Here is a 22,186-nt window from a genome sequence, read left to right on the forward strand (position 1 = left end):
TTAAAACAAAAAAGTCTCAGTCTTTGTACATGTTTAAAAGAGATCTTTTCGAAACATAGTTAAAAACAAATCTCTGAATTAACTTTACATGAACAGGATAAGTGGTATGAAAAATGGATGGATTTTTCCATCCATTAATAACAGGCAAAAAAATAAATACTGGTATGCAGAACCAAACAAATCACTTTGTCACAAATGGGCACCACTGATGAATCCCAGCAAATTTTAGCTGACATGAATAAATATGACACAACGCTGTATCTGAATGAACAATTACAAATAGCAGCACTATGATTGGAACCCTGTCTAGCTGAATGATCAAACTTTTAATTTCCTGCTTTGTTGCAGCAAACCTGCTGTAATTTTAACAGCTGTCTTTGTTTAATTGCACAATTTGACCCAATTCATTGCTTAAAATGTTCAATGGGACATATGGAGAAGTTCCTTTTTAATTGCTTGTAAACAAATAGTTGGGCCTCTGGAGTGCCTACCCATGTATGAAGTGTGAACTTACACAACCAAGTATATTTTTTGTGTGCTGTTTCCCCAAATTTGTCTGTTAGCAAGCTGTTCTGATTTTTGCTGGATTTTGATGTAACAGTAGAACTAATTTACATATTGTCTCCACATAGAGTTTCTCAGCCCATGACTCGGTAACTGCTTTGTATTTTATGGATGCTCAAAGGGTTAGCTAACATTAGCTTCTGATAAGCAGCACATAATCATGTTCTGTGAATTTGTTGATGGGGGGGGGGACATCCACAGCACCATGTTAAATGACATTGATGAGGAATACAGTACCTGGTTACTTACATTAGTCTTCTTCTTCTAGTTGAAATTTGCATCTCCAATAATGAGGCCACTGATACTCTCTGGGATGTGCAAATATATTCCGGATAACGTCACTTCAGACCTTTTGAATGACTATATGAGTCCTCGGGGTTGACAACAGATACAAGAACAAAATCTGACAAGCTTGCTACCATCAAGGTTGCCTTCGAGAGATGAGTGCAGCTCTTTCCACTGATGCTCAACACAGGGTCAGAGGTAACAGTAGATGAATGTTTTTTTCCCCTTACAGGGAAACGTCCCCTTGCGGCTATACGTGCCCAGTAAGCCAGGCAAGTACGGCATTAAAATGTGGACAAGACTCAGGCATAACTGCAAGAAATTCTCAGGAAGAAATTTACTATATTGAACATACACCCAAAAAAAGGAAAACAGTGCTGCCTACAAGTAGCTAATTTGTACATATGTCATCCAGATTTGTGTGTGCCATCCATCGTCCTCTGAACTACTTATTCCTCTTATAATAATAATAATAATAATAATAATAATAATAATAATAATAATAACAATAATAATAATAATAATAATAATAATAATAATACTGTGCTTTTCATTTTGTATCTTGTATCTGAATTAGTTTTATTACACCTATTATTAAAAATTCAATAAAAAAATAAATAAATTAAAATACAGATATGGCAAAGAGATTTGCCTTTATGTTCTACTAAAAAAATACTTGAACGAATGAATGCAAACTTTAATATAAATTGATTTTCTAAACCTGTACAAAGACTGTTGTAAGTGTGTATATGTTGCGTATCTCTCTCTCTCTTGCAGCATGTCAGTGGACTGGTTCTGAGAAAGGAGCAACATCAGAGAACACAAACCCAAACAAATATCCGGTTAAATCCGTAGTGCTTTCCTCAGTTCAGAAACTGAACCTTTAATAAGATTTGTTGGTGGGTGTAATGCAGGATAGTTGCACAAGATAGGCTTTTCGAGAGTACCGTATGATTTTGTTCAAGAACGTCTTAATCCGGCATAAGAGAGTTTAATAAAGTCCACAAAGCAACTCAAAGTATGTCTCAATGGAGAAGAAACATATTGTATTAGATTATAAAGAGGCTCAAATGATTAAACTCTCCAGCCAATGAATTTGAGAGCTAAGACAAAGGAATGGAAATGAGTGTTGAACACTCCAGTTTCACGTGCCGCAGAAATCTTAGTATTGTCATTTGTAGTGGATTATAATGACCAAATCTTTAACTGTTTGCACCCTGAATTCCAGTCTTCATTCATTCTGAATGATTAACAAGCTTTTACTTGGTTTTGATTTCTGTTTTTTAATTTTTTTTTTCATCAACAATGAATTACAGAGCACCACCGAGTATAAGAAACTACAACTACAAAAGCTTAAGAACTGTCTGTTAGCTTCCCAATATTTAGGCCTCCAAATTAACACAAAAACATTATTATACAAAACTTTAAAATATTATACTGTACATTTATTTGTGCTGGAAATCCTTTACAAAACAGATTTGCTGTCATGGGCCATAACATGTCCCAATATAAAAAAGAATCACGGATCTCAAACACAGCGATCAAAATCCTCACTCATCATTCCTTTCTGTTCAGATATTGTTTTATCCCTACAGTGACAGAAACAGTCAGACAGCATGTTGGACTTTTCTTAGCATTTCATCATGCCAGTCCAAACTTTGGCCAGCGGGTGAGTTTAAGTGAACCAGACGACTCTTGTCACTGCAGTTTTTTCAGTATATTAGCAAAGGTCTACAACATGATGCTTGACACAATATTGGTTAGCATAATAAGTCTACCTTGGATGAAACAATCAATTGAAATCAATCGTCCATTTATTCTTAATAGATAATCCAGCTGCCTGTGGGTTTCCCCTTCAGACTTTCTCAGAGAGTGGTGTACCAGAAGGGCATAAAACCTGTGATAAAGCCACATCTGTCATCTGATTTCGAATTCTCTACCTCACGCTTCCTCCTCCTGCTTTCCCTCCAGATGGCTTAACTTGTCTTCTTGTCTCATTCCTGCGAGACCTCACAGACTGTCCTTGACGTGATTTAGACACATACTGTAACGTGGATCTGCATACGAGAAGCCAGGATCACAATTAACTTTAGCAAGAAACAGCAGCAACAGCTCACATTTCTCCATGTTAAAGAGTATTAATAGTACATTCAAATTCAAGACTCATAAAATGAACCTATACATAATATATGTTCACCAAGAAACCATGTACATGTATGATGCTTTTCTGTTCATACGGTGGTGAATATAACACTCAATACTGGAATATTATCATTATCATACGTTAATCCTGGTAGCACTGTTAGGCTAGCTAATGCTAATTTGTGTGTAACACTGCAGCCTTATTTTCCTTTTGGCTTTGAGATGATTGTGCTTTGACCGCCGCTTCAAAAAGGTTCTTTCCCTCTTGAACCATGGCCAGCCGCGCTAAGCATATCATTGGCTGAGAAAGTCGGTTTGAGGAATGACTACCATGTTAAGTTACACTGGGGCTAATTAAGTGGAAGTGCACACATAAATATTTTCAGAAATGGGCAATGGGCACGCACTCCAGAGACACAACTTGTTGAAAATTCTTTATTAACGTAGGATTCAACCCTGGCCTTGAGATGCAATTTTCTCGTTTGTGATATATTTGGATACAAATACCACAAAGTCAAAGTTCATTATGTCCCATTTAAAGTGTTTTAAAATGTGTTTTCTTGTTATTAGCAAATTAATATAAGTGGTTAACTTCTGCTAATACTTTTTTACACACTAGAACAAACTCATCAAATAAGCTTCCAAAAAGTGTATTCATGCATATATGCTTTCCTCATATAAACCAATAGTGAGGTGTAGCTATTCAAGTAAAAGTTGTAGTAGTGGTGTTCATGTCTCAGGGATATTGATGATAGGCTACCTCTGGTGTCGCCTGTTGTTGTTCTTTCTTTCTGTCTTTCTTTGTCGTTGTATTTTATTTTTATTTTTTCTTGGTAGGCCTACCTAGATTTGATGTGTAACAAACATCTATGAGTGAGAACGTGAGTTTTCAACAGCTACAAACAACATTGGGCATGCCCATTTGGGAGGAGAAAAAAAAAAGTGACGTAAGTAAGGGATGGCAGTGTGATAAAACATTGAAGAGAAAACTGGATTGAATTACACAAAAAAATGTGGTAAAAGTTGGCAATGATGATCCTGAGAGGTTTTGAAAAGTGAATGATGGTGACATGAGTGCCTAGATTGGGGTCATGTCATCAAGAGTGATAGCACAAGGGAAGAAAATAAGTCCGAGCTGCTTCTTGCAATCAGTGGTGTCAAGAGAACCAAAACTTGTAGAAGAGTTATATGTACAGGATACTGTATGAAAATTAGTTGGCCTGGAGCCTATTTCACAAAGCAGGTTTAGTGAGAAGAACCCTCAGTCTGTTAACCCTGAAGTGTGTTTTCCGTTTCAGAAAGGGAGGTAACTGAAACCGGAGAAAAAGGAGGTAACTCTGGCCAGTTTCATTCATAAAAAGAGGGAACTTAAACTCTCGGGCAGTTACCGTAGAATAGATGAACCTAACCTGGCCTGTAGCAGGTTTATCACAATGAAACTCAAGGTTCTCTCTGTCTCTGCCTCCTTTCAGTCACACACGGCATTTGATTTCCTCATTCACGCAATCAGATGGTGAATTTTGGCGTAGCAGAGTTCTGCTGTCTGTTATTTAAAAAAATAAAATAAAAAATAAAAATGAAAAAAAAAAGTCAGTAGCTCAATACTAAAAGTCCACTTTTTCATGAACATGGCATGTCCTTTGATGACAAATGAGCCCCTTGATGAAGGTGCAATCTCAAAAGAGAATTGTTGACCAATTTAATATATATATATATATGAATAGTAATAAATGTTTTTTCTTAATAAAAATGACAACGTTTATAAATACATGTAACAAATAACAGCAAGCTATAACATAAAATAGAATAAAGTAAAATAAATAACAGATAAAAAAAAAGTATGCAAGGCTAAAAATAAAATGTTATATAGGATAAATGACAATAAAAGAATCAACTTTAAATGTGTGAGGGAGTTTCAGCTAAAAGGCTTATGTTGTTGAACCTGCTTTGTGAAATGGACCCCTGGTTTTGACAAACAAGGGAGAACATATGTGAGTTTGACATGCTTGACATCTACAGAAATAATTTAATTATTTTCATGTGACTGTTATTATTAACATGAGAGAAAAAAAAATCAAACAAATATGTTTAAAACTGGGAATGTATTTTCACTGTGTATTATGTTAACATTACTCATAAAGTTATACTGTTGGGTTGCTGTACGCTGTTGAATAAACATTTTTAAAGGACAACTGTTCTTTCTTTTTTTTTTAGAATTATTTTTGGTTGAAGTGTTACAAGGACTTGAATTTTGTTTACATCATTGTTGTGAAAGTGCTTATATGTCTAAAAACAGTATTGTTTCATATTCAGTGGAAAATGTCAAAGGAATTTAATAGGCATCTAGTTGAGCTTAAAAATGTTAATTTGTGAATTTGTTAACATGATAATTATTTTTATTTCATTGACTTTGTGCCTTTTATTTCAGTGGAAGATTACATAATTGAAGTGACAAGCAAATTGGAAGTTTCACTTTTTAGGACAGTGTTAACTGATGGAGTTTGTATCAGTTTCATGTAACAGAACATGCACATGAATATGATTTATTGTGTGATCTAAAAATTAAAATATTCATACATTTATATACCTTCAGGGACGTGCAAGGAGCTCAAGTGAGAAAAAGGGCAAAAGGTCTTGCAATTTATTCATAAATAAATAATAGGACATTGCTGACTTATCTATTTATTTCAGTGCCCTTTTTACTCTCACAATTGTTTAATACTCATCAGATTTCTACAAAATAATTTGGTCACACAAGGAGATTTTTTATGGTTTCATCATACGAGCAAGCAAGAACAAAAGAAGTGTTGACACAACATGTGTATTTTGTATGATAGTAGATATTAGGGGTGTTAAAAAAAATCGATTCGGCAATATATCGCGATACTACATCGCGCAATTCTCGAATCGATTCAATAGGCGGCTGAATCGATTTTTATTCATTTTTTTTTTTTTTAAAGAGCTCAGAATTGTTCATTCGGTAGTCTTACCGATTCAACGTCTTATCATCATTGCCTTATTTTTTTTTTTTTATTTTTTTTTTATTTTTTTGTGTGTGTGTGTGAATCGATTTTTAAACTTCCATTTTTAATGGAAAAATATTCAACAAAACGTCTGACTTCGGGTTAGGATTCACACCTTGAGCATGGAAGAATGTTATATGAACGGAACATTAAGCCTTAATATTTTATTTTAATGCTGTTCAAACATGAAACAGATTACAACCTCTATAAGACTGAAATTTCAGATAAATAAATAATACATTTTCATATAAATCTTACACTCTACAAGCTTACTGATTAGTATTTTCTAAATTTGAATGAAAAGAAATTGCAACAATCGACTTATAAATTCGTATCGGGATTAATCGGTATCGAATCGAATCGTGACCTGTGAATCGTGATACGAATCGAATCGTCAGGTACTAGGCAATTCACACCCCTAGTAGATATACATCAGTTCCCTGATGGGACTTGAGACCTCCCTTGTATTGAACTACTTGTTTGTAACCCTCCTAATGGCATAATTAATCTAGCCTGATTGTGAAAATACATAAATCCCTGTCTGCCTTTAATTCTTGCATTGCAGCAAATGAATTTGTTTTGACCCTGTAGCATTTGATTTGTGTATTTTGTTTTTGATATTAGTCTAAGACGTGTAAGCAGGATCATGCCACCATTTTCCAACTGTGCTACTGCAGGTATAGGCCCTCCAGTTCCCACCCTCGATCCAAATTAATGATGTTAGGTTAATTCAAAACTCAGAATCCACCAGTTGATGGGTTTCTAAAGAATATTTATCAAATGGTTACATAAAAAATAAATTAAATTGACCTGGACAATCGGAGCTGCATTTTTTTTTCCAGGTCCATACTGTGCACACACCCATTGTGTCTCGTTAGTTAATGTACATGAAGGAACAGAGAGCTTATCTAGCAAGAACACATTGCTTTATTTTCCCCCTTTTTTGTTCTCACATTCAGAACATGAATTGATGGATGTACGCAAGAAATGAGTGATTGATCACACTTGGGCTTGACCCGCCCTGGTTAGTTTATACGACCACAGCCTCTCGACAATGCATTCAGGAAAACACTTTCATTTGTCCTTGACTGCTTGTCCTTGCTTTTGGACATTTTCTAAAAAAACTAAACAAAACATTGGCTACTTGAGGAACAGTAAACAAGTCACCTATATGTTTCAGTGATTATTTTGTGAAAGCCCATTACTGTGAACTACGGGGATATCCTCCATGTACTAGAATTGGGTTGTACGAATGACGCTGTACATTATTTTGTGTGTGTGTGTGTGTGTGTGTGTGTGTGTGTGTGTGATGATGATGATGATGATGATGATGATGTGCCTTGACTCAACTGGTGTTCACCAAACAAATCACATTGTGTCCGTTTTGTGATAATATCAAGGAAAGAAAAAGAGTAAGGTGACCTTTTCTGTCTTCACACGAGAGCAGAGTTCAGTTGATGCTATCACTACCGGTGGTCTAAAACAGCGTACCTAAATAATCTGTCTTTCACTGTTGAGACTGATGTAGATGCTTTTAAAAAGAACATTGCAATCAGGCAGCTGTGACAACAATATGAATAAATTGAACATTATCTCCACGCTTTTAGCATACTCAGGAATATTCCACTCCCGTCAGCTAATGTTTTCTTTTTCATCTTCACTACACTCCAGTGTTCAAAACACTGATGTTGATTGCCTAATGCAGCACTTTGTCATCCGACTGAATAGATGCAGTGTCAATTTTCGGGGGACGTACACGTGAATATTTCTGCCACCACTCTCAGATGAACGAAAAACAAGGCAGAGTTGGCAATTTGATTGTTTTGGTTACAATATAAGTTACATTAGACAGGTATTGTAACTGAACAGTTTCCCATCTTTTTTTTTTTTTTTTTTTTTTTTTTTATGTACAGCGTGAGTCAAACAGCAAAAGCTTTGCTTTACTGTAGCGATCAATCCACTTCATATTTTTGTCAACAACTGCATTATAGGAACAACGTCCTTTTTTAAATTCTGTAATTTGATCATGCAATTTACATGATGAGTTTCCATTTGAGTACTTTAGAGTGCCCTTGCACATTAATCATGAACTTGAAGAATTCAGTAGATGCTCCAGGGCTTGCAAATGGAAATTGGCATCAATGTGGCAGAAATATGGTTCAGCATATGCTACAATAGAAGAAATATGGGAGAGCATTGCAGCATTTGCAAATTTGTGTTCTGGCTGTCCAATAAAGCTGAATGTATTTCTTACTGTGTTAACACTTTAATCATATTTACAGGCTAGCCCTTGTCAACAGGGGACGCGAGCCCCTGCATTTCTCTTGCTGGGCCTCAATGCCATTGCCTTGGCTTCCATTATTGAGCCATTGCATGAATGGTGAGGTTCCTATTCAGTAGCATTGCTTTTATTCTCTAAAATTATATTTCATACTGCAGGGTCAACCCGAACAACTCGAGACTTTCTCTGACTCAGAAAGTTCAGACATATTTGTCCTCAATAATAGCATCCAATAAATGGAGCCTCCCCCTCAGCCTAGAGTCTGATGAGTTTCTTGACGACAGCCTGGGTCTTCTTACAAACTGCAGATGTGTCAAATGAAAAAAAAACATTATTTCAGTGCTTCTGCTTTAAGACCATTTGCTTGTCTGCCCGCACACGGCTTTGTTAGGAGGCATTGTCTTTGTCATTACATAATGTCATTTGCGCTTTTCCAAATGGGATTGTTGGTTTTGCAGATGCAATGGTAGACTTTTAGCCAAGGAATTACATCTAACAATTTAAGCATCTTTTCATACACGCTCTTTTGCCAGCAGTTACTAAATGATCACATTATGAATTATGGCAGACAAGAACAATCTTTCACCTTCTTTTTCCCCCGTTATGTGAACCTGCAATACATTTCCAAGTGATGCTGCTGGGTGACAAGCCAAGTGTGCCTTTGACTTCACTCTTTTATTGTGTTCCAGTTCTTTTTAACTAGTGATTTATTTGTTGTTGTTGTTGTTAATGATCTGCTGTTGGGATTTTTGAATGAAAGTCCAGACTGAAATATAGTTAAAGAGTTTGGAGTTATGTTTGTCTTTTTTAATGGTAAATGGTTCTTCATTTTTACAGCACTTTTCCACCTCAAAAGGCCCTCAAAGCGCTTTACATTCAACTACTCACGACGCAGGATCAGGATCAGTATCTTGCTCATTGATGCTTCGACGTGATCACAATGGCATGGGATTGAACCCACAACCTCTGGGTTAGGAGACAACCACTTTTCCACTGATCCACGCTGATCCAGAATTACTTCATAGTCTAAAAATATATAGTAAAGGTTTTCTGGCAAAGGCAGTGAAACCATGTAGAGTGCATATTATATCAATAATTGCGATTGGCTGGCGACCAGTTCAGGGTGTCCCCCGCCTACTGCCCAAAGCCAGCTGAGATAGGCGCCAGCACCCCCCGCGACGCTTGTGAGGAATAAGCGGTCAAGAAAATGGATGGATGGATGGATGGATAGATGTATGGACGTAAATAATAATAAAACATTACTTAATTATTGTCTGCACAAGTAATACAGGGTTTATGTCATGGCCACGATAGTTGGGACTCTAGAGGAAATTATTCCAAATACTATTCATTTTACTGAAATCTGAAGAAATTAAAAGTAACAGCTTTCAGTGAGGGCAATAATTTAATGTTTTCTACATAACGTCCAAGGAGTCATTCATCAGACATTGTGTTAGTGGCCTATGAAATACTACCACATCAAATGAAAACGAGAATAAATTAGGGACTTTATTCTAGAGCGTTACCTAACTCATTTGCTGGTTCAGTTAGATTTGTTATTTAAACAGTCCTTCTAATGCTGTTCAAATCTTGCCATCGAGAGGCCAAGACCTAAAACAATCGAGATCAAAAATACATCACCAGTGTGAGGTTTCAAACATGTTCCGAGATAGAAGACGCCACAGCGTTTAGAATATCGCAGCAGGGTGCAACTGATAGACAGAGAGACGGGAAGAGTTACAGAAAGACATTTGGTGAATTTAGCCGTTCAGTTGCTTGTTACAGAACATCAAGTTGTGCAAATAGTACTGAAACATTCAACTGTTGGACATCATGTGCATTAAAAGCTTCGAGAAGGTCACATTAAGTTGACCTGGAGAGATTATACAGTGCATTTGAGGTTCTTCATGCAATTCCACCCAAAAGCCGAATATACCTAACCTTTTGTGAGAAGTAGCATATTTTATTCAGTATTTTTACGCCCACCAGGCACAAATTATGACCACTAGCACAATAAAATGATATCCAATACAAGCGTTGTATCAGATATTCTCCCTTCGCCGAGGTAGTAATGGTTCCGTTTTGATGGTTACTGCCAGAAAACTATTCATTTAACAATATGCTCATTATTGTAGTTGTAGTTTACAATGACAGACTTTTTGTAATTAAAATAATAACTAGGGGTACAGGCAGATTGGGATTGTTATTATTATATTTTTGTATGTCACAATAAATCCATGGAATATGGAATTTTATGCAAGTCCTGGTGTGTGTGCAAAGTTGAATAAATTTTCAAAAACTTTGAGACCCTCATCTGTGGTCTTTTCTCAAGGTGACTAGATGACAGATGTGAAGTTTGGGATTTTTTTTTCTTTTTTTTTGACATTTTGGAGGGGCGTTATTAAGCATTTCCTCTTGTGGTGAAGGAAATATAAAATATAAAACTGATTCCCAGCCCCCTCCATATAGTATAGAAAGACTTGTGATTTTTCCAAATTTTAAGTCAATCATAATATTTTTTATGCCAAGAGAAAAAAAGTATAATCCCTGTAAATTTGCAAAAATGGGCAAAAATTTGACACACACACAAAAAAAAAAATCAGAACTCGCTTCCTGTTCATTGTAACATTGGCTTCAACTGGTCTATTTTGTACATCTTGGGGTGCTACAAATGCTTAACAATTTTTTTCGGTCGAGGTCAAACATCGGGATCGGATTTTGTTTATCATGTTAGATCTTTTTATCACAAGGAAGTTATTTATCCCATGTAGAGAGTAAAGTTAGGCCCTGAACTTTGCGATTCAAATGGGGAAGCAATCAGAATATTAATACTAGTCCATAATAAAAAGAACAGGCCCTCGTAATTGTCACTGATAGCTTAGATAGTTCACTCGTATGATTTCTGTGCAGGCTCCATGGGTGACTGTGTGAATGTGACTGTGAATGAGTTATCTGTCTTTAGATGTGCTCTTAGGGTTTATCTGCCTTTTTACCCAAGTCAGCTGAAAAGTAATGAATGAATGACGTGGAAGAAATAATGTCTAAGATTACTTGTAACTTCTAAGCCTTGCTTTCAATAACCAGTGTCAAATATTGCAAGAGAAGATCTAAAAAGATGACCATTTGAGTGACCATCAGCAATTTATCTCCTTGTACTCAACTTCTTCCTTCTGGATCAATAACCTTGCCATCTGCCCAGTTGCTTTTGTGACTTTTTGCGAAGGGTTTACAAGATATTTAAAATACCCAGGGCACCACAGTAAGCACATTTATGGTCTGGAAGGGAAATTTAAGGCCCCCCATCTCTTTTCACCAACAGGTTAATTGCATACAGATACACTTGATTTGAGACACTTCCCAAATGAGCTGTTGGCTGTTCTTTAGTTAGTAAACAAGCACATTAGATTTAAAGAAAATCTTATTTAGTAACAGGTAGTGAGAGGTGCACTTTTGTCTTGGCACATGTCCGTTAAATCAGCCATAAAATCATTCAAATGCACTGGTTCACATGGTCATAGCTCTTGTGTTTGTTCACTTATGCAGTATGTGTCCAAACTGTCTGTTAGTACAGTACTGGCATCTAAGTGGTGTCCATGACTATGATGACATATTTTTTTGGGACATATCCAAATCGTGCAAACATATTGTGAAGTAGCATTTGTCTTTTTCTCTGAAGCTTCAGTGACAAACAGAAAAGAAAAAGAAAAAAAACATTCAGCAGTATTGCTCTGTGGAAGCTCAGAGACAAACAGGATGTGACATTACACCCAACACACACTGGATCCCCCCCTCCCCCCCTTAATAGCTGAATGGACCCCATCCAATATTAAAATGGAACAGTAGGGGCATGCCTCTGGTCAACAGGCATATCTCTGTAAAACAGACGTCACTAAAAGGATTGGTTGAAAGCAATCGGCGGTACAATACATGTCTTTTCCCATTTGTTTTTCATTCGCTGGGGACTGTGCTTAGCAGATAAGTTTTTTTTCTTACCTTTGCTTTACACCTTGTCTCTGATATTGCTGCTTAGTCTTCTGGCGTATGTGACAGTAAAAGTTGAATCTCAGTCAGTGTTATACATTAAAAGCAAATTTCTTTCTTTCTTTCTCTCTCTCTTAAAAGACAAAGCTATGATGGTCTGGAAAAGAAGCTAAAGGAAGTCTTCACTGAAAGAAGCAGCATCTTGCACCAACTCTCCAAGACATCCAAGGAGCTGGACAGCATAAAAGGCAACATTCAGGTTGGGTATTTTCTCTTTCTCACTGTAAAGCAAATGAAAGTGCTGTTTCCTGGAGTTGCAAAAAGTTCAACATATTCACAGTCTGACAAACAACTGAACTATTATTATCCATTTAAAAAATTATATGCACTTTTTTTTCTGGTTAAAATACAGAAAGATTAGAGCCATTTATTCAGTGCGTAATGTAATACAAACCTCTACTCATAAGTTGTGTTGTTCCGATACCGATACTGGTATCGGCAGAGGTGCCGATACTGCATTAAAACAGTGGTATCGGTATCGGTGACTACTCACAAGTAACATGCCGATACCATTAATTCCAACGCTAATATAGGATTTTGGATTCTGCATCTTGTGTCTTGCTGGTGCACGACATTCACTGGTATGTGACATGTTCACTGCATGCCTATCGAAGATATCCTATTGGCCCTTGAATGCACTGAACCAATGGACGGACAGCTTTTTCATGTTGAGGAAAAAAAAATCTTAAGTATCGGTATGGTATCGGTATCGGCCGATACTGCAAAGCTGGGTATCGGTATCGGGAGCCAAAAAACGGTATCGGAACAACACTTCATAAGGCGGGTCCCCTACTCACCATTGTTTTGGAACAAGGCAAATCCAATGGAGATAACAAAATTAAGCAGCATTTGAACAATATTTACAATGGTAACATATTAATTGCCCCTAAGCCAACCACATGGCCAGTTGATTAACCCCTCCCACCACAACAACAACAACAACAACAACAATAATAATAATAATAATAATAATAATAATAATAATAATAATAATCTCAATAATAATAGCCGCAATAATAATAATAATAATAATAATAATAATAAAATAAACAAAGTTTTCTTCAACATTTTTTTTTTATTAAATAATAAACTTTCAAAATGTTTTCCACGAAAATGGGGAAAATTACAAAAAAGAACACTGAAAAAAATTAAATGAAAATATCTTAAATATGAAAAAAAATATATTTGGGGAATAAATCTGTGAATATGCGAATCTGCAGGTGCCAAGCTGTGAATATGCAGGGGTCAACTGAAGTTTTCATTTGTACTATTAACATTCACCACTATATGGCAGACGTGCTCACACTAGTGCCCTATACGATAACATGAGACAGCCTAATGTTTAGGGAATGATCTAGGACAAATAGTACCTCAATAATATGAAAATGATTAAAAAAAAAAAAAAAAAGTGGAAAAAAAATGCACAAAAATAGTTTTTCCACTTTGTTACTTTGCTGTTCAGCAGATTTGTGTCATCCTTGAATGGTAATTTTATGCAAAAGAGCCCTTTGCACAACACAGTATGTGGTTGTTTTGTTGTTTGGTTCAAACCCTTCTTCATTGTCATTGTGTTAGGATAGTGGGGATCTTTTATATATTCATTGAAAAATGTAGTATCAAAAATGAAATAGATGCACGTATTTTGTCCATATTTAACATTGCATTTTTTTTCCATAAATCTGGTTAGGAATTGCATGCTCTTATGTGACCTAGTGATGTGTCGGTCACGAACGAATCTAGTCTTTTGAACGTCTCTTCAACCAGAACGATGGGAACCGAGTCTCTATCGAGAGCCGTTCACCCCCTACCCCCCCCTCGCCAACGGTAGATTGAGTGTCATTCTTTTGTGCAACAATATATGTCTTGTGTGGCCCACTGGGAAAAAAAATGAACCAAGGAAGATTACCTTAATGTACCCTTTTTCCTTTCATTGCCAACACAGAAAAGAAGAGAATCTCGATCAAACTTTTTCAATTGTTCCCCTTTCAGTGCTTGCCTTCAAATGTTCTGTATGACTGATGTTTTTTGATGTGGTTTTTGGGCAAATATAATTCTTTGTAGATTGGTTATCAAAGAAATGATATACAGCCAGCAAAGTGTGTGTGCGTGTGCGTGCGTGCGTGGATGCGCATGTTGTTCAGAGATGTCCAATGTGGGGCTATCATTATCCCCTTGGGCAGACTTGGATGTCCTTCCACTGCAGGCGACTGCTGTACTTTCATCCTGGGCCCAGTGCCAGCATAATAGACAGGACAGAGATTGGGTTTTGGGAATACAGTGATACCTCGGCTCACGAACGCTTCAGCTCACGAACTTTTCGCCTCACGAACATTAAATTCGCGAAAATTTAGTCTCGGCTGACGAACTACTTTTCGGCGGACGAACCAAACCACGCGGTCGAACAGCACCACGGTGGCGGCCACAAGAAGCTGACGCACGCTCACGGCGTCCCAGTTCGTCACCCCCTTTCTTTTAGTGCGGACGCGGTTTGTGTTTGATAGACATTTTGAGTGTACTTTTGCTATTATGGGACCGAAAAAGACCCCACCACAGGCTAGTGTTAAGCCTAATGCTTACCAGCGAGGGACGGCGATTCGGTGGCGCGTTTGCATTGTAGTCAATGGAGTTCGCGCCACTAAAAAAAGCGAAAGTGCCATCACGTACCTCAAAAAAGGAGAAAATCGTGCCACGGCTGTTTAGTCCCAGGAAAGAGGTGAAAGTAGTTGGCGGTGCTCACTTTTTGTTGACTCGCTAAAGTGCTCCACTTCCTTGTTCACCAAGGGACACACCTCCTCCGCTCCGGTGAGCACGAAAGTGCGAATGACGACAACCGTTCCATAAACACTCTACGCGGTGAAACACTCGCGAATGAAGTAAGTCTACCATTGCTACTATCCTTAAGAACTACCATCACAAAGTAAAATAAAACGACTTTATTATACAGTACAATTTATTTCTTTAATTACAATACAATAGCACATTTATTATACATAAAATAAGGTATATTTTTGTGTAATTTTAAGGGTTATTTAGTAGAAAATTATGTTTTATAGGGACCTGGGAACGGATTATTCTCATTTTAATGGTTTCTTATGGGAAATAAATGTTCGGAAGAAGAACTTTTCGGCTTAAACACACTCTCTGGGAACCAATTAAGTTCGCGAGCCGAGGTATCACTGTATATATTTGGGAGAAAAAGCTAATATACACAAACACACGCACACACACACACACTACATCAACAACAAATGCTTTTTAGAAGGGAAGTACTGGGTCAAAGCATTTTTGAATTAGTCAGTGTTATGAGTCACCTTCATGTTTCAGGCTAGCACCCTATTAATTAAAAAAAAAAAAAAAAAAAAAAAAAAAAAAAAAACACCTCCACCCGGTATGACCAACCTCATCATTTTAAATAGAACAGGATATAGCTGTGCACGCACCTGTTGTGTGCTGAGAGGTTGGATCCCAATGCACAGACACAAATAAGGTTTTAACTATTTATTCACATAACTTGACTAAACGAAAAACAACGAGAATGCATCGAGAGCCACGACACACCAAGCCCCCCTTGGGCAGCGGAGAAGCACAGAGAACAGCGAGCAATAATCCGGCAAAACACACACAATTCTCAGACCCTTATATAGACAGTCAAGCAATCTCATTGGTTGTGGCTAGACATCTGAGTACCAGTACTGACATGGAATTCTCTGATTGGCTGTTGATCCCGTAAAGTGATTACAGATTCTTGACATCATATACATCACGTAGTATTACAGATCGTCCTAGACATCACATAGCATTAAAGATCCCTGACATCACATAGTCCAGACATTATATCGCCTAAAACTAGTTGAAACTGGATGCTGTTACATCAATACCAAAACAGACACGTAACGGGTCGTGAACTCTGGCGCACGATCATGAACTCTACTTAAACTTAACCCAGGCGTGATGCCAGACATGAGACAAGACCCAAACATTACTCCTGCATGACCCGAGTCATGACAGCACCTTCAGGCTTTGAAACGTTTCCTCAATGCACAACATTAGAAGTCGTATTTTCGAATTTATTTAAATGGAAATGTTATGGTAGGGACAGAAAGGATTTACAGATTCAGTAAATTTTGGTAATGTTTTGAAATTGTTGTTTTATTTTTATTTTTAAGGGGAAGTCAACCTTTAACATTTTTTGACAATCATATGTTGTGTGTGACCTCACTAGTCTAAACATAACATTCTGAATATTATTAGATTTGTGGAATATGAGTTTTGAAGCAAAAACCATCCATTTTTATCCATCTCAGGGGGCGGCCATTTTGCCATTTGATGTCGACTGTAGATGACATCACAGTCATTCAGGAGTCAGGGTTCAGGCAACGACCAATAACAGCTCACCTGTTTTCTGAAGCTGAAATGTGATTGGTTGTTACCTGAGACCCGAGCAACAGTGATGTCATTTTTACTCAACAGCAACTGGCAAAATGGCCGCCTTCTGAGATTGATTAAAAACTGCTGATTAACCCATATTGTACTAACATAACCAGAATGTCATGTTTAGACTAGTGAGGTCACATTGAACATATTGTCAAGATTTTTTTGTGGAGTTGACTTACACTTTAATTAGATATGTCAGTCATAAATCAAGCAAAGTAGATTTTGCTATGAAAGTTCATTAATAACGCTTTAATTAAATTAAGACTGTTTGACACTACCTGCTACACCCACCTTGCAAAAAAAATGGAAAATGCTTTACAGCTCCCACCTGACTTATTTGTAGCTGTACATGCACAGTGCTCTGGACTGAGGGCCGCCAAGAGAGACATGATTGGGAAAGACAACTTCATTTTTTAACAGAGGTTAGTTCAGTTCAACTGTTAAAGCACAATATTATCGATGAAATGTCTTGGTTAGATCTTACCTCCCAAATCTCAAGAAAATTTGGTGGAGGGGCGTGGTGACGAACATACGGAGCCCCTAAGGCAGTGGTGTCAAACATACGGCCCGCGGGCCGGATCAGGCCCGCAAAGGTGTTTAATCCGGCCCGCGAGACGATTTTGTAAAGTCAAAAAATTAAATTGTAATGTTGGACTAATTAATCAGCCGTCGACAATCAAAACATAATAAATTTGTACATTCACAAGCAGTCCTGAGATGAGCAATGCAACTTGTACGGGGGAATCATCCGGGATGTCATTATTTTACACACAACTTAAAGTTACGGTTTGTTAAAATATTATTATTATTATTATTATTATTATTATTATTATTATTATTATTATTATTAGATTATTTTTTATTTTATTTTTTATCATAGACCGACATAAATGTGTTAAATATGACAAGGATTAACATCATACCCTCATTAGCTGCGCCCCGCAATGCATTCTGGGAACAATATATATGCAAAGCAGGTAGATTTAACACGTCCGGAACGTGTACCACCAAATTGTTGCCGCGTTCCATTTGCATTTGTGTTATTTTTCGGAACAATATGATGACAGTTCGTAATTTAGGGCTGGTCCACGAAAATCTGCGTATAAATGACGGACATCGTTTTTAAGTTATATATTGTTTTTTCCCGATGCGGCCCACTTGATAAAATATTTTTCTCGATGCGGCCCCTGAGCTAACATGAGTTTGACACCCCTGCCCTAAGGTGACATGGTAGAAAAAGGATGGACGAGGATGGAACGTTTGTAAACATGAAACAAAGCAGTGGGAAAGCTTTCCTAAAGCGACTAGGATGGAGAATGTATTTTCCCACTACTTTGTTTACACGTCGCTTTTGGTCACAGGGAAGATGACCCGGAAGTGTTTACGGCGCAACTAAGGTGAAGTGGTAGGCAAAAAAACAACAACAACTTTGCGTTCCCTCGCAAAACAACTTTGCGAGAGAATGCAAAGTTGTTTTGCGAGGGCACGCAAAGTTTTTTTTTTTTTTCTTTCTACCATGTCACCTTAGGGGCTCCGTAGGAACAGACAGCTAACAGCCTCTGCAGCTAATTTCTGCATTCTCCTTTGCTTTTATTGGCTGATTAATACAAGAATATTGCTGCTTTATTCCACCTCACTGTCATGTAAATGAACTCAATAACATGGTATTTAATGATTGTTTCATAGCGGTTACATTTATCAGCCCAAATAAATTTGCCCACACACCTCAGGCTCCACCCAATACTAACAAAATAATGTTAAATTGCTGACGTTATGCTCTGCGTTAAAGAGCTGATAGTGAATCAGATTACAGCTACACTCACTATGTTAATGTGAAGCAGTAATTGAGTCAGTGAGAGCAGAATGAAATCACAAAGTAAAAGGCGACTGTTCACTTCCTATTTAGATCAAGGGTTGCTTCATTCCTTACCTAGTTCCATAAACAATTAAACACCAGCAGCAATTTAACTGTACACAATGAGATGCTAAGTGTTCCCAAGTTATAAGATCAAGATAGAGCTACTACAGATTATAATTAAACACGGAAACTCTCAGTGGTTTGGTTTTACTACAACCAGAAACACACCAGACACATGTTCATTTTTAAACCCACACTCAAACTTACAAAGGATAATGGCAAGCTGGTTAAGACTAGATTGGCTACCTGTCTGAATAGCACTTTGTGGTTGGATGTTTTACTTTTTGAGTGAGGCATAGGGTTGCCAACTTTCTCATCCCGAAATAAGGGACAGGTGCACGGCACGGTGCCATGGTGGTGTGAGCATGATGTGTGAAATCAGTGTATATTCTGATTAGATTCGAAATGCACAAAGTTTGTACATTCCCTTTAATCCTTACTGCAGGCCATCATTATGTAACCTCATACAAAACCTCAAAGAAACCACAATTTGCCTCTTTACCTAAAAAAAAAAACAGGTGCAAAAAAAAAGATGAAATGCAAAAGAGGAGCGTGACTCACCAAATTTCCTTTTCCATGGAGACTTTTCTTTCTTTTCTTTCTTACAGGTTTATCCATTCTCTCTTCCTAACCGACCGGACAACACTACACATAATAATAATAATGATAATGATAATGATAGGGCGGCACGGTAGGCGAGTGGTTAGCACGTCCGCTTCCCAGTTCTGAGGTCTCCGGTTCGAGTCCAGGCTCGGGCCTTCCTGGGTGGAGTTTGCATGTTCTCCCCGTGCCCGCGTGGGTCTTCTCCGGGTACTCCGGTCTCCTCCCACATTCCAAAGACATGCATGGCAGGTTAATTGGGCGCCCCGAATTGTCCCTAGGTGTGCGTGTGATTGTGGATGGTTGTTCGTCTCTGTGTGCCCTGCGATTGGTTGGCAACCAGTCCAGGGTGTCCCCCGCCTACTGCCCAGAGCCAGCTGAGATAGGCGCCAGCAGCCCCCGCGACCCTTGTGAGGAATAAGCGATCAAGAAAATGGATGGATGGATGATAATGATAATGATAATAATAATAATAATAGTAGTAATGATTATTATTATTATTATTTTAATTATTATTATTATTAGTAGTAGTAGTAGTATTATTATTAGTATTATTATTATTATCATCATCATCATCATCATCATCATCATCATCATCATCATCATCATCATCATTATTATTATTATTATTATTATTATTATTATTATTATTATTATTATTTTTCTAGCCACTTACGCAGTATAAGCCGCTACAACAAATGCACGTGCCTGATGCCTGTGATTGGCTGACAGGTGCCGTGCTTCGTGACATTGCCGTTTTAGCTGATCTAGGACCTGTAGAGTACAGTTTGCTGTGTTAAGCGCTGATTGCAAAACTTGCCAGCAAGCTAAATTCTCGCAGCATTTGTTCATAAATAGTACAAGAATACTGACGTATTAAGATCGGCTTTTAGAGTGTAGGCAACATGAAGCTGTGACGAAACCAGGAAGTGCCTCTCTCTCTCTCTAGTTGCCTCTCTTACCTTGCAAGATCGCCACATAACGTCACACCCAGCAACTCATTTTATTGGCTACGAGCAACTTCCTTGTCACTTGTCAACATACGGGAGCAGCCGTGGTCCAAAAATGGCAAAGATGCCGTTTGCTGCATTTCGTGTAAGAGTTGAAAATTATTTTACGGGACTTTTGAGGTCCCATACGGGACATAACAATTTAGCCCAGAAATACGGGGCGTCCTGGCTAATAGGGAACAGTTGGCAACCCTACCCATAATGGAGGTGACAGACATGAGCTTGCCCTTTTCCAAACTGGTGAATTTGTCAAACAAACTGCTGTGAAGTAAGCAAACAAGTTGCTGCCAGGTTTACTTTGCCTGTCTTCATTTGTAAATATACTTTTCAGCTTGGCTTGTACAAAGCAATATCCTGTGCGTGTGTTTATAGGACCTAATCACTTCACTATTCAGTCATTATTACCTGTCAAATTAGCATTTGGACTTAGCGCAGTAGGGTAACAGATAAACTTTTTGTTCCTATGACCTTGCTTGCTTGCACACCACACACAACTACCCCGAGGTTGTAGCTGACATTGTACTGCATGTGTTACACGCTTTAGTGGGTGTCCTGTGTGGACATTTCAGCAACGTGCAGGTGCCTTGCCGCAGCTAACACTTTGAATAAGCATGCAATGTGGGCCATCAAGGCAATGAATTCTGATGTAGAAAACTATTTTGCGATTGTTTTCATTTTCCTCCTTTCAGGTCAAAAACGTAACATTTAGGACTGCTGAAGTCTGTAATGTTGACAAATATTGTATGCAGCATTCTCCACATTAACTTTGGACTTCATTAAAAGTGATTGCCATCATCATTATTAGTGTTGTTCCGATACCGATACTGGTATCGGCAGAGGTGCCGATACTGCATAAAAACAGTGGTATCGGTATCGGTGACTCCTCACACGTAACATGCCGATACCATTAATTCCAACGTTAATATAGGATTTTGGATGCAGCATCTTGTGTCTTGCTCGTGCACAACATTCACTCATATATGACATGTTCACTGCATGCCGATCTAAGATATCCTATTGGCCCTTGAATACTCTGAACCAATGGCAGGACAGCTTTTTCATGTTGAGGAAAAAAAAAACTAAGTATCGGTATGGTATCGGTATCGGCCGATACTGCAAAGCTGGGTATCGGTATCGGTATCGGGAGCCAAAAAACGGTATCGTAACAACACTAATCATTATATATCATTCAGCAATCTTTCTGATAACGTTTTAAAATAGGATAAACATTGAGAAAGCTATGGACGCTTCGAGGCCATCTCTCGCAACTGTTTTTTTTTTTTTTTTTTAACCTCTGTGCATTGTCTGAGATGTGTCAAAAGGATACGCCTTTGGGGATAGAATGGGCATGGGTTATGCAAATCTGGGTCCCGCGGGCCGGCATGCGCTGTCATTTAGAATGAATTCTGATCCATCAACATATGCACAGCCGTGCAAAGAAAATGGGCCGGTGCATGTGTCCAGAATCTGACAGCGACTTTGCATATACGCTCAACTTGCGTGCAGTTTATGAACATTCTTATTCATTTATTAGTCAATTAGGCCCATTGTCTTCTTTTTTTAAGGAACTTCTCTGAAATGGGTTACAAAAAAGAAAAAGCTACACCCACGCGTATTATAAAATCTTGTGAATAACACGCACCCATGTATAATACACCCCCATTCCCCACAAATCAGCACTTTTTTCCCCTCTGTAATTCTGTATAATGCAGTCCACTAATTTGCTGGTATATTTTATCAGAATGAATAGTATCACTGAATAAAGGAATAAAGATTCAAAACATACCAATAACGTGTAAATGCTTTTAATTCCAGGTGAAAAACTATGCACTTCCTCATACCTGTGATTAAGGCCTGTCAAAGAATTTTTAAAATCATGTTTTTGAAA

At 37.8% G+C, this 22,186-nt stretch overlaps 1 protein-coding gene across 1 annotated transcript in view; it reads left to right on the forward strand.

The window, feature by feature from the left end:
- luzp2 (leucine zipper protein 2) overlaps nucleotides 1-22,186 on the forward strand; it is a 166,765-nt gene that overhangs the window by 69,563 nt on the left and 75,016 nt on the right. The window contains exon 2 of the mRNA XM_077518207.1: nucleotides 12,418-12,535. Within this exon, the coding sequence (XP_077374333.1) occupies nucleotides 12,418-12,535 (118 nt within the window). The remainder of the gene's footprint in view (nucleotides 1-12,417; nucleotides 12,536-22,186) is intronic.

Source organism: Festucalex cinctus, chromosome 4 (genome assembly GCF_051991245.1).
Source record: "Festucalex cinctus isolate MCC-2025b chromosome 4, RoL_Fcin_1.0, whole genome shotgun sequence".
NCBI classification, from domain to species: domain Eukaryota; kingdom Metazoa; phylum Chordata; class Actinopteri; order Syngnathiformes; family Syngnathidae; genus Festucalex; species Festucalex cinctus.